Genomic DNA, 12,788 nt, shown 5'->3' on the forward strand with positions numbered 1-12,788 from the left:
ATCTGGTGAAATTTTTAACAAACTGAAAAGGAGTGAAGAAAAATTTATTCCCTGATCCACCGGGTTTACAGTAACTTTAACACAGTTATTAAATATTTACGATATTACTTCGATGAAGTTAATTCTATAAACCATAAATATACGTTCATTTTCATTAGCCCCTTGAGAAATGACAAGTTTGCCAAAAAAAAAAAAAAAAATATCTGGAAAATAACTTTATCCTCGTACGATTGATCATATATGTAGCCGAATAACGTCGTAGTTATCTTATCTGTAATTTTTTCTCAGAATCCGTTTGTCTTTTTTGCGTGTTATTTATTCTCCGGATCGAAATGCCGATTGAAAATCGTCTTCGACTAAGAACAGTTTCTATTTTCAAAAACACAACTATGTATAGTAAAAATATTCTCACTCGCGTTATAAGTAATTACTTCGTCACATGAGTTTGTAATAATATATTGTTTTTCTTAAATAAAACTCTCAACGTGTCGTTTTCAGCTACCAAAACCCACGCATATTCTATTCTTACGTCGCGAAGATCGAGCGTCATATTATTATTATATGCATAGGTACAGGTATAGCATATATATATATATATATTATATATAATAACATTCTGAATATAAGTGATACGACAATTATAGCGTCTGATATTGCGCTCGATATTTGTCTCACAATGAGACGACGATAATTATTTATATTATAATTTTTTTCTGGTTTTCCCTTTTCCTCATTGGGTTCATTCGTTTCCTCACTCAATTTGTCATGTGATATCTTTATCCGCAAAGTTGCGACATAGGTGGGTATATCGTGTAAATATAATTATAGATATTAATTTATAATCTATGTACGAGGCATTCCACCACAAACCGATTTACGTAGGTACAACTCTTATAATCGAGGTATTTCCTTTCATTTTTAATTATGGTGTAGAGTGTACAGAAAAAAAAAAAAAAACATCCTTCATCTAGTTTTAGATTGTTCGAATCACAGGTTTGATTTTTACTACTCCCGAAAACCGAAAATGAGAACCCAATTTTCGAACGAATCGATTGGTTTCAATTTTTAACAAGCTGGAAGTAATCAAGCTTTTGGTTTAGAAACTACAGACGAGAAACGAGTTATCAAAAAGTGATAAAAATATAATGAAATATAAATTTAAAAAATAAATAACGTTTATATTTTATTCGTTATTTTTTTTCAAATTTTTCAATTACTTGTTTCGCTCATAGCTTCTGAACCAAAAACTTGCTCGTTTTTTCGTACCGGTCTCAAAACTTTCCTCTTTTATCGAAGAATTCATGAAAGTAAAAAAAAAAAAAAAAAAAAAAAAAATTGAAGCTTGTCTAATCGACTGGCGTTATTGATCCGAAAATTGGATTTCCGTGTTTTTGGAATCAGTAAAAATCAAACTTGTGGTCCGAAAATTCTAAAACTCAATGAAAGATGTCTTTTCCATACATGCACTCCGCACTATATTTGAAAATAAAAAAAACTGCCCATTTTGAGTATCATTCGTGGATCGATTTAGAGTGGAATGCGTCATACGTAAATTAAATCGAGTTCAAGTCGTTGAGAATCAGTTTCGCACTTTGCACGCGGCCTCGCCGCAAACCGGAAACTGTTTCCCTGATATCCTATCCCTCGGCGTTTTCCATTAAACTCGAAAATCGAAATACGCGTGTATGTAAATGTAGAAACAAGATACACGCCTCACACCGCGCCTAAAAATCTTGTAATATAAATACACAAGTCAGCCTTGCAACAGCAGCAACAGCAGCAGCAGCAGAGTTTAGTCGCGATCGCGTGCAGACGACTCGTCGACTCGACGATGACGCGTTTTGCATATACATACATAGGCTGGTGGGTGTAATCGCACACTATAATACATATTTTTGGCAAATCGGTGTCGTCGTGACGCCCAACGTCGGCCGCATAGCGTCGACCTATCCCATCGTTACAGTTGCGTGCTAAATTGCGGGGGCGATTACGAATGCAAGAAAGAGGGAGAAAGAGGGGGAGAGAGAGAGAGAGAGAGAGAGAGAGAAATACGGTTTATTACGTCCTGGGATGCGAGGATCCCCTCGAGGACTGTGCAGAGTACGAGTTACAAAAATAATTACAGCAAGTAAAAAAGTATATATATATATTATATATATAATAACAAGTGTAGAAAAATTAAGAATTAAAAGTAACAGAGTAAAGTAAAAGTACAGAAAGTAAGATGGTATACCGGGTGTTCCAGACCACAAGTACACCCCGTGATGTTTTTTCTGAGCTGTATACGATCAGAAATAAGCAAGTAGCAAAATTACGAAGTGACTGAGAGAATGATCAGGAAACACTGACGTTTCTGTTCAATCCGATTTCTTAAGATCAAAAGATCTTTCGTGCGGACCGATCACAAGTTAAATTGTAAAGATTATTTAAGGGGCAAGAATGACGTTTTAGGAAAAAATGTTTCGAACTAAAGAGGAATATTTTTTACGTAAAATCTGAAACTGTCATAAAAATATGCATGTTGATTCAAAAAATGCATATCCGATCTGTACCGGAGGTTGGCAATATCGTGATTCAATAGGTCAGGCCCGATATAGCAATACTCGATTTAAAAATTTTTAATAAAACCCGTTCTTCAGATTTTATAAGGGGTGGACGGATCGTCTGGAACACCCGGTATATAAAGAGAGAGAGAGACGTAATATGTGCGACATCTGAGAGTAGATACGCAAAAATTACAACACAAGTCGCCCATCCCAACCCTTAAACCCTGTCGCAAGGTCTTGTCAAGTTTGCCATTCAATATATAAACACTTTTATTCAACTTTGAGTATAAATATTATACTAGATCGTGGGACAAACTATTGGGCAAAAAGTGTCTACGAGTGTAAGAAATCAATCAGCATTGACGCTACTGTTTGATAAAAATACCAGCATCGTCGACGGAGTATTTTATGTCGATTGTCCACTGATATATCAAACTCACGAAAAAAGTCTAATTCTAATTGTGTAGAACCGGCATGGAATGCCCTATAGACGATGATGATATTTTTATTGAATTTTTGTAATTTTCGCAAAATCGTCGTAGCTTACGATCGTGTAAATTGAATAAATCAACCGTCTTTAATTATATTCTCATCGAATTACCTAACGTAAAAGTAAGTATTAAATTTCGTCTCACCAATCTCCTTAATCAAAGCTTAATTCGCACTCTGGTGACAGAGATCTGCGAACCTGATTGTAATCGATATTTAGAATGTACATACATATAGCGATTAGATTTGCGAAAGGGCAATAAAATTCGCGCGATCTCGAGTATGTCGTGATTAATCAAAACCACTTTGGAATTAATATTCGCTTTTCGGATGGCTGTTTAAATTTTTACAATATTATTCCACACACATACGAGAGTAAAAAATTTCTAAATCCACATATGAACCCTAAAGTCAGGTTTAAATCTCCAATACTTTTTACCCTTCAGTCTCTACGTATATATTAATTAATTTTTACTAAATAAGCGTAATCCAACTAAACATTTCGTTAAAGCAGCAGATTTTGAATCTATACAAGTAAATAAACATTCATTTCCCCGTCTGTGATCGCTTATTTACTTAATTCTACGACTTTATTTCCCCTCAGTGTAGAATCCTGAAAGTGTGAAAATACCAAGAATAATACTTGACAGTTGGCACTACCTAATACCAATGATATTTCATACGGGGTTATACAGGGGATCGAGTAGGAACGTAGATCGCTGGTAGGCGACACGACATATACGGGCGATAGAGTCACGTGTTACTTGATTCACTTTAATCGTGACGTCATCTGCCTTCCTTCCGGTTCGGTTCGCATCCGGATGTGGGCTCGACGAGCTGATGGTGAAGAGGGGCGCGAGAGAGGAGGAGGCATTCGTCGGTGGATAGGGAAAAGAGGATTTGCACACTCGGCGATGCTTAAGAGAGGATAAAAACAAGAAAGTTTTCAAATATCAATGAGAAAGAGAATTTTTTTTTTTTTAAGTCTGGCAAAATTCCTTTACTCTATATACTTTCCTCCGCCTTAATGCCAAACAGGCTGTGTGTATGTATAGTATATTCTCGCATACTTTGCGTGGTACATATACCACACGTGTACGAAGAATCGCGAAATCGTCAGAGGAAGTGATAAATATCAATGAAATTAACGTCTGTGTTTTCATTTCGCGTTCTTCTTTACGTACAGAAACTCACGATGAGATTTAAGTTAGTAAAACGTTATCGTAACGATACAACGGAGATAAATGATTATTTTCTCAATTTTACAATGACTTTGAAGGAACTAATATTTCGAGAAACGTGAGTGTGTTTTGTTTTATTACAGTCTGATGAATTTTACAAAATTCCAAAATGGCGGAATAACGGTTTTTCCTCAGCATGTAATACATATATATATATACTATCTATCGTTTATTCATAACGCTTGCAGATATATATATATATATATATATTATACAGAGTGAATTGCTAACGACAGAATGGTCCGTCGTCTGCTAGAATTTGATGCGCCTGCGCTGCAATTCGAGAGCAGTTGTTTGTCAGGGCGACCAACCGCCATGAACGTAACCTCAAAAGTCGTTAAGAGTTGCGGGGGGTTTAACACCGACAGCTATAACCTAGAATTGTCGTTCAGATTTATGACGGTTGGTCGCCCTGGCAAACAACTGCTCTCGAATTGCAGCGCATGCGCATTAAATTTAAGCAGACTAAGGACCATTAGGTCGTTAGAAATTCATCACGAGTGTATAATAAAGTCACAATAGTATCAAAGGATGTTTGAAAAAGAAAAATAAACACAAATATTTCTGAATTCGACAATTAATCGCGTTTTTAATCAGATTCCAACGAACATTGTCCGCTTCGATGACTCGACGAAAAATGTTTCCTTGCTCGCAAGTTGGCTTTTGAAAATTCGTTTTAACCAACTCGATTGTACATCGCCATGAAATTTGGGTGAAGAATGAATTACTCGAAAACGTCGTAATATGACAATCATTTGAAATTATAATGCAGATTCATTTGGTAATCGGTAAATCCCAACGGCTTTAAATATTATAAAAAATCAAATATTTAAAAATTCTTCTCTTAAATTACGAACGAACAACATACGATGGTTTTCCAATGCCACAATACGTACATCGAACTTTATACTGCATAACGTAAGACAAACCCGATCGCGTCAAGATCAAGTGGTTTACGATGTGACGTCACAACCGCCGGCGTTGTTGCTTGATGTAAAATACATTTCTATAATCCGTTATAAAAAGGACGCGATGGTTTTTTCTAGCGGTTTTTACGGTCAGCGAAGGAAATGCGGAAATTTTTTATACTCTATATTGATAAATTAGTATATATATGTGTATTACATTCTCGGGGTATCCTTATAACTTATATTAATATTATTATTATTTCTGTTGTTCTTGTTGTTGTTATTATTATTAAAACGCGCCGGTGAAAACACTGCTGTACTTTTTTCTTTTTTTTTTTTTTTCAATATTCTTTCGACAGTTTTTGGGAGAGCGGGACGCGATCGGCGACTTAAAATAGACCGGAAGTTCGCGGGGATCGTTTGCCGGAAGCTCTGGAGTCGAATATAATCGTCGCCGTCACCCCGAGCGGCGTTCATGAACGAACTATCGGCCCATTCTCACATCCTATTTACTCCTTAACTGTATCCGTACAACATCGTTTGTTAGATTATATTTTTAATCGACGACGATGAGAAATTCCGCGAGGCTTATCTTTTTTCCATTCTTTGTTTTTTTTTTTTCTCTTTCCTTCCTTTCGTATCCTGTGATTGTAGATATAAAATCGAGGAATTCATTTAATATGTATTATTGTTCATAAAATGTATACATACGTATAATCGAAAGGAAACGTGGAAAACAAAAGAACTACGATAAGAATTAAGATAACGAGGTTCGGGTTAGTGAAAAATATACGTTTGAAAATAAGTTTATTGTACGTAGAAAATGAAAAATTTATTGTATTCGTCAAATTCAACTTTTTTTTTTTTTGTTCTTATTTTTTCGCCATATTTGGTGAACTCAACAAATTTTGGAATTAAAATTTTGAAAAAAAATTCTCTCTGATTTATCTCCGAAGTGTTTCGGATATTTTACTGTGTGATGTTATCATCAAAAATTTAACGAATGATATAGGAATAAGTCATGTTTGGAGAGTCAAGTACGTCGGTAATGGTCTTATAACTGCTTTTCCACTTCCGCTACACGTTGAATTTTTTTTTTCTCGGAATCTTATACACGTCGCGTCGTATCTGTACCGAAATAATAATAATAATAATAATAATAATAATAATAGTTAGAGGAATAAAAATACGCGACAAGTGTCACGTATAGATCAACGCCATAAATTATTTATCAAGAGATTCTTTCTTAGTAAGCAAAGCAGGCAGAAGCGATAATATTGAAGTGACCAGTCTTAAAACGTCGTTCGCTGTTCCCGTTATTTGTAAAAATACAAAAAAATAAAAAATAAAAATAAATAATCTTTGAGAAAAGGATTTTCATTTTTATATAAAAATCAAAAATGTGGAAAATATTATTGGTTTTCGATTAGAAAATTTCCAAGTGATAAATGAAAATACAAAAACTCGAGAAAAGGTTTTTTTTTTTTAATAATCCGTAGTAATCCGTTTCATTTCTTGTATAATTACTTTACCGTTTTCGGTTTTTGTGGCGTTTCAAATTCTTTCACGGTTATTTTTCTTACAATTTAATCACGCCAATGTTGGGGCGGTTTGCACTTGGAAACTGTGCTGCAGCAAGTGCGGTGTAGTAATTTATACGACAACTCGTACAAGGCGTTGTTGACCATTCGTCGTCAGCCACATTAATTTAGAATAGCTTCCGTTGGATCGTTATGATTAAACTCTCGCGAGGCTGCTTAACTCCATCTTAATTAGTCTCGTTCTAATTAAAGTATTATATACGGTACGAAAATAGAAAGAAAGACGTCGCTCGAGTTGACGAATTTTAATTTACACGCCCCCGCAGAAGCGGGTTTCATTCTGCTCCCTTTTTCAATCGACGTTTCCAACATGGCGGCTGTGTGAGGCGTTGCTCACTGCATTCTGCGACTTCTTTTTCTACTAAATTGGAAAAAGCATAAAACTCACCGCTGCAGATAACGAAAGTATAGTTAAAAGATACAAATTCATTTCTAACGCGTGTTTTTCGTCGTTTCGTTTCGTTTCATTACTTCACACACACACGCTATTATTTCTCTTTTTTTCACTTTCCGTATAATTCGTGGAAATTCATTAAAGCCGACAATAATTATCATCCTCCGTCAGTTTAAAAAGAAATTCTCAATTCGGCTCGGCTCTCGCGGGTCTCGACTTTATAATCTATTGTACGCGGCTGATTATTTTTTATCTACTCTCGCGGGATCAGCTCAACGTAGGCATGTACTTCCGGTTGGCGTCAACGCCTTTGAAACTTACGGTCGTCGAGAAGCACGATTCACTTATACCTAGTCGCTTAGTTTATCGTCTTCGTCGTTGTTACGATCGTCGCTTATAATTCATACACAACGAATACTGCATGAGTACCTATAATAACGTGGAGTGACGTCATATGATAGACGAAGTGTGACCATAATGGATTTCGACAATCCAACAAGAGGGATAGAGATTCTAGGCGGAAAATTCAACAGGATAACGTTTTTTATAATTCATTCTTTGGGCTTCGACGTCGTCAATTTTCCTGCATACGAAATAGGTAGTTGAAGAATTTTTCCTATTAATTAAAGAGCTAAATTCCGTTTCAACGGCACGAGGTTGAAGTTACTAGCGTCAACGCAACGAAGGCTAAAAATCAAATCATTATTTTTTAGCAACGGGATGATCTCAAGGTTGTCGAGTTTCCAAAACGTATAACTACGTTTGCATCATTAAATTGTTAAATATATCGAATTTCCTGATACAATTCTGGAATAATTATGAAGTAACGATTTTTCGATTCGTACGTGTAAGAAGAGAAAAGGAACTCTGAGAACTCGACGGGATTTGAAGATTACGTACTTTTTTTTCCCTGATCATTGGTAGTTTAGATCCAGATTTTCGACCAAATTCCACGCTAGCTCCGGCGGCCATCTTGAATTTGAGTTTCAAGTCGGAAAATATCGATCATCGACAAAAACTTGTCATAACCAAATTTGTAGAAAATTAAATTTCCTTCAAGCTTAGTTATGACCATTTCTAGTCAAAAGTTGAAAATGGGCAAGTTATTTGACAAAAAAAAAAAAAAAAAAAAACTCCCCCATAAATTCAAGATGGCGACCGAAGTTAACGTAAAATCTCGTCGAAATTCTGGATGATTTAGACCTCCGATGACCTTTCCCAACGATTAACTGACGAAAATAGTGGTATCGAAAAACTTCTATTTCAAACGTACTTGTATACATATACCGACTGGACCTAACCGTGAAAAACGGACAACAGGGGTTATTCCTATCAGCGGGGACGTAGATGCTGACACACAAACACAGATGTACAGACCCTTGGAATGATTCTGACACATTCAAGGCCACCGTCGACGTTTCTTTCGCACGTCAAGCAAGTGGTAGCAGCCTTGAAGGTGTCGGAATCAATCCAAGGGTCTGTACATGGCGGAGGATACGCGACGAGATTCACGTCGTATTTTATCGTGATACGATACACTTCGTGCACGAGTATCAACGAATATGTTGCTTGCGTTCGTACGCGTGTTGCAAGGTATACGAGGGAGGGTCAGAGACGACGCGGCGAGACGTAGATACGAACAGAGAGAACAAGACGAAAAAAATTGTCAAAAGAAGCGGGAGTAGCTAAAGTGACGTCTCAACGAGCCGGATCCATCTTTATGTGTATATGTAATCCGCACAATATTCGGCCCACACAGAGAACGAAGGCCCGAAGTATCGGTGGTTTATCATGACAATATATGAACCAAAGCCTCCAATTTTATTATATAATTATAATAATTCATCTTTGACTGCGTTCCGATATTAGCTTCCAGTGCTGTCAGCAACGTTTCATCTCATTTGCGCCGTCAACTTCGTGGATAGTCTTGCCTCTGTCCTAGGGATTTCTTAGAGCCTCAAACTAAATTCGGAACGCACTCTTTAAAACCTAACGACAGTTAAAACAACTGTGTATGTGAAAATTTTTATTGTTAGCGATTGCTCTACGTGGTGCCTTTGGAAATGAATCAGTTTAAAGCTTGACTTTTCTTCTTCTCTGCATATAAAAAATTCAATGTCCCTTTGACTGCCTGCTGATTTTGTGATATTTTTCACATGTGGATAGCCGCAATATCTGGCCAGAATTTATACGTATGCGAACGCTGAGTTAACTCTTACAGATATAGGGAAAACTTTTTTTCAAGAGTTTTCAAGGTCTCGTCAAGAATAGTTTTGCCACAAAAACGATTCGAAAATATCAACCAGCGATATAAGCGAAACTAAAAAACTAACAGGAGTGATTGAAATCAGATGAATGTAAATTGTTGAATTGATTATAAAATATTAAAAATTAAATAAACACAGAGTGCATTAGCACTTGAACTAACGGAATGTAACCACAAAGTAAGAAGAAAAAGAAGAAGAAATTCACGCCGAGGTCGACCGATCAGCGAGCCATTCATGGATGAGCTCGAGCCGCCTCGCAATCAACCGTCATCGCACGGATCTGAAATACAAATACCTGTACAGGTATACGTAGTCGAAGCCGGCGTATCCAATACGCAATTTTAATAGTGCCGCAGCGTAATTCTTTTTCACGTTAGTTTTTAACCTCCATTTTTCTTTTTACCGTTCCTTTTTCATCGTCGCCAAGCGGTTTCGTTGCGTATGTAGGTATATATATTTGATTTATCATGATTTGGTTTGGATTTCTTAGTGTTTTGCGGTTGCTTCTCACGTATCTAGTATTTGTATGTCTTTGTTGTATATTCTATAAAAGGTGATAAACAATTTCTAAATACAAATGGATGACGAAATAACGCTCTTAGATTATGTCGAGAATCTTAAAATTAAACGAATCAAGAAATGCCATGTCGTTCGCGATTATCGAGATGAATTTTTGCTGCAACATACATACGACGACAACGATTATTATCAGTGATGTGTGCTTTTTGAGATTGATGAAAAGAAAAATTGTACAGCATGTATATCTCCCTAAAGTTGGTGATTTGTGTAATTTATTAGGATGACGTTAGTGACGTTTCCTTCGACTGCAACGATTCCTGTTCAAGAAAAATCGTTACTTCGCACCTTTAGGAGTGTTTCAAATTCAGTAACCAAATTATAAATAAAATATACTCATATTTTGGAAAATCAAATCCTTGAAAGTTTTTCTAAAATTGCGCAATAATGATTTTTCGTTACGTTAACGTTCCCAACTTCAGTCTCATCATAATTTTCCCTCTGAACGGTTTGTGATTGTCCGTTCCTTCGTCGTGACACCGGCCTCGGAAAAACTCGGTGAGAATGCTACTAACGACGAGATATATGCTTGAGGGTGTTATAAGATTATTTGTTCTCTGGAAAGAAGACGAAACATCACTTTAACCGGCATCCAAGTTTACCGATCTTTTCAAAAAATTCGATAAGATTTTGACGAATCGGCTGGCCCTACAGAAAACTTCTATAATAAATCCATAGAATCCATAAAAATTCGTTCCAAATTCCCATGAATATTTCGGATCCCTGTACGATCCCATCGGAGATTGGAACAAACCAGATGGATTCCATGGGACACTTTCACTAGGATAGCGCTTGCTCTCGAGACCAATTGACGTAGAACTTTTTGATATCGCCATAATTGTCTTCCAAACAGTATCGACGATATTATTTCCTAAAAGCAGTGAAAACCCTAAGGAAGAAGAAAAGCAATGATTGTGTGCTGTAAATGAGTAAAGTGATAAAGTCGCGTCATACTTGTTGCCGAATCGTTCCTTCCAAAATTCAGCGGCGTCGGATTTAGTGATGCGAAATTGATCGCCGGCGAAGACCCCGTTAGGAAAGATGGCCTTAAGCTCGGATAGCATGTGGCTAAAAACGAGGCTAAGCTTGGTGAGGTTGCGACGATAGTGCGATGTCTCATCGAACATCTTCTCCTTGCCCTCCTTGAAAAGTTTAATAGCCTGCTTGCACTTCCTCATCAGATTGTTAATGAATACGGAGAAGTGTTCGTTGTTGTGAAGCACCTGCATCTTGTCCTCGTACTTGCTGTATATAAGCCTGAGCCGCTGGTAGGTGTCCGGCAGAATGTCGAGAATGAAAGGCGGCGAGTTTTTCAAATTCATACGCTGATGCTGGCAGAGCTTGACCACCTTGTCCATCAGCTTCCACGTCTTGTCGAGCATTCGCTTGTCCGTCGATAACTTGGGCGGCGTCATCGCGTCCGTAAAACGGCCCTGCAGCTTCTGGAATATCGAGCTTATATGGACCGCTCGACTCCGGCTACCCTGACCCGACATCTTAACGCTTAACGTCCGTACCGCCTCCGTCCCTCCGACGACTAGAATTCGACTCGCCACCGACGCGACGGCGGCCGAAAACCCGAACGATGCTGAAGCACTCACTCCGCCTCGTTCTCTCGTTTTGCTTTTCCCCAGTTACGCGCTCTTCTTCTCTATTGTCTCTCTAGATCAGATCCTGCTGCCGAACATTTTTTATTCACTCGTGTCCGTTCACCGGGCAGCAGCGACCACCAGTCAAGGCGGCGGATCGAAATACCGAGAAAAGGCGGATGAATACTGGGAGAGAGAATATATCTCACACGATATTATATTATATTATTTATCCCCTCGGCACCCTTACGTCACGCAACCACTGTCGTAGTACTTCTCGCACATTTTCCCCCCCTCCGTATCGAATATGACCTTTTGTAACCTCACGAAATACTCTTTATTGTTTTTTTTTCTTTTTTTTTTTTTTCTCTCTCTTTTAATGATTTATCGATTTTTCATTACTAGATGCAAACCGCTTTGCCTTTTAACGATACCTTTTTGTTTTTTCTTCGACTATACGTCATACGATGTGTATCTATTTTTCTGTGTATTGTTTCCGTTCTTTTTATTTCTCTTTCTCTCTCTCTCTTTCTTTCACACACTCACTCACTCTCCGTCTCCTACTCTTTTCGCTTTGGTAGTTTTTCTCGCGCTTACTTCTAGACACTGGCAGAATTAACCAGCGGCAATGATAACCAAGACCGCGCACTTTTGTTTAATCCTATCACCGAAACTCGTAAATATTTTTCATACGAGGATGAACGAACCGTCGTCTTACGTGAAACCGAGGTGAGTTTTAACGCGCGAGAAGACGGCAACGAACTCGCGACGCTAGACAGCATTCTATCGTTGTTTGATACCGTCGTATACCCTTTGGAAAACTGGTCACTGCCTCCTCCTCTTTCACTCACTGGGCTTCAGAGCTCTGCCCAGGAATAACGGTGCCATGATTCTCCCTAAGAGAGGGGAAACTTTGCTCGGAAAATTTTATTACCCGGATGACATTAACGTACCCAGCGCCACCAGCGGCTGGTCTGGAAAGTGGAATGAATCAGCCGTTCGTTGTCGGTTACCAACTGCCCGCGTAGTTTGAAATTCAGACATTCAGGCGCGAACAGTAAGTCTTAAAATGTTCGATAATAAACTGATTTTTTCGTGGAAAGAAACGGATTATTCAAAATTAACAGAAATGATAAATAGATTTTTAATAAAAAATACAAATCATAGAGAATATTTC

At 37.6% G+C, this 12,788-nt stretch overlaps 1 protein-coding gene across 3 annotated transcripts in view; it reads right to left on the reverse strand.

Annotated features, from left to right (window-relative positions):
* LOC124411491 (E3 ubiquitin-protein ligase CBL) overlaps positions 1–12,491 on the reverse strand; it is a 30,934-nt gene extending 18,443 nt beyond the window's left edge. For 2 of the 3 annotated variants that reach the window (XM_046890623.1, XM_046890622.1), the window contains exon 1: positions 10,977–12,491. In XM_046890623.1, coding sequence (XP_046746579.1) covers positions 10,977–11,518 — 542 coding nt within the window. In that variant the 5' untranslated portion in view covers positions 11,519–12,491. The remainder of the gene's footprint in view (positions 1–10,976) is intronic. The other variant, XM_046890624.1, reaches the window with a different exon arrangement.
* Between the last annotated feature and the right edge of the window lie 297 nt (positions 12,492–12,788).

Source organism: Diprion similis, chromosome 10 (genome assembly GCF_021155765.1).
Source record: "Diprion similis isolate iyDipSimi1 chromosome 10, iyDipSimi1.1, whole genome shotgun sequence".
NCBI lineage: Eukaryota > Metazoa > Arthropoda > Insecta > Hymenoptera > Diprionidae > Diprion > Diprion similis.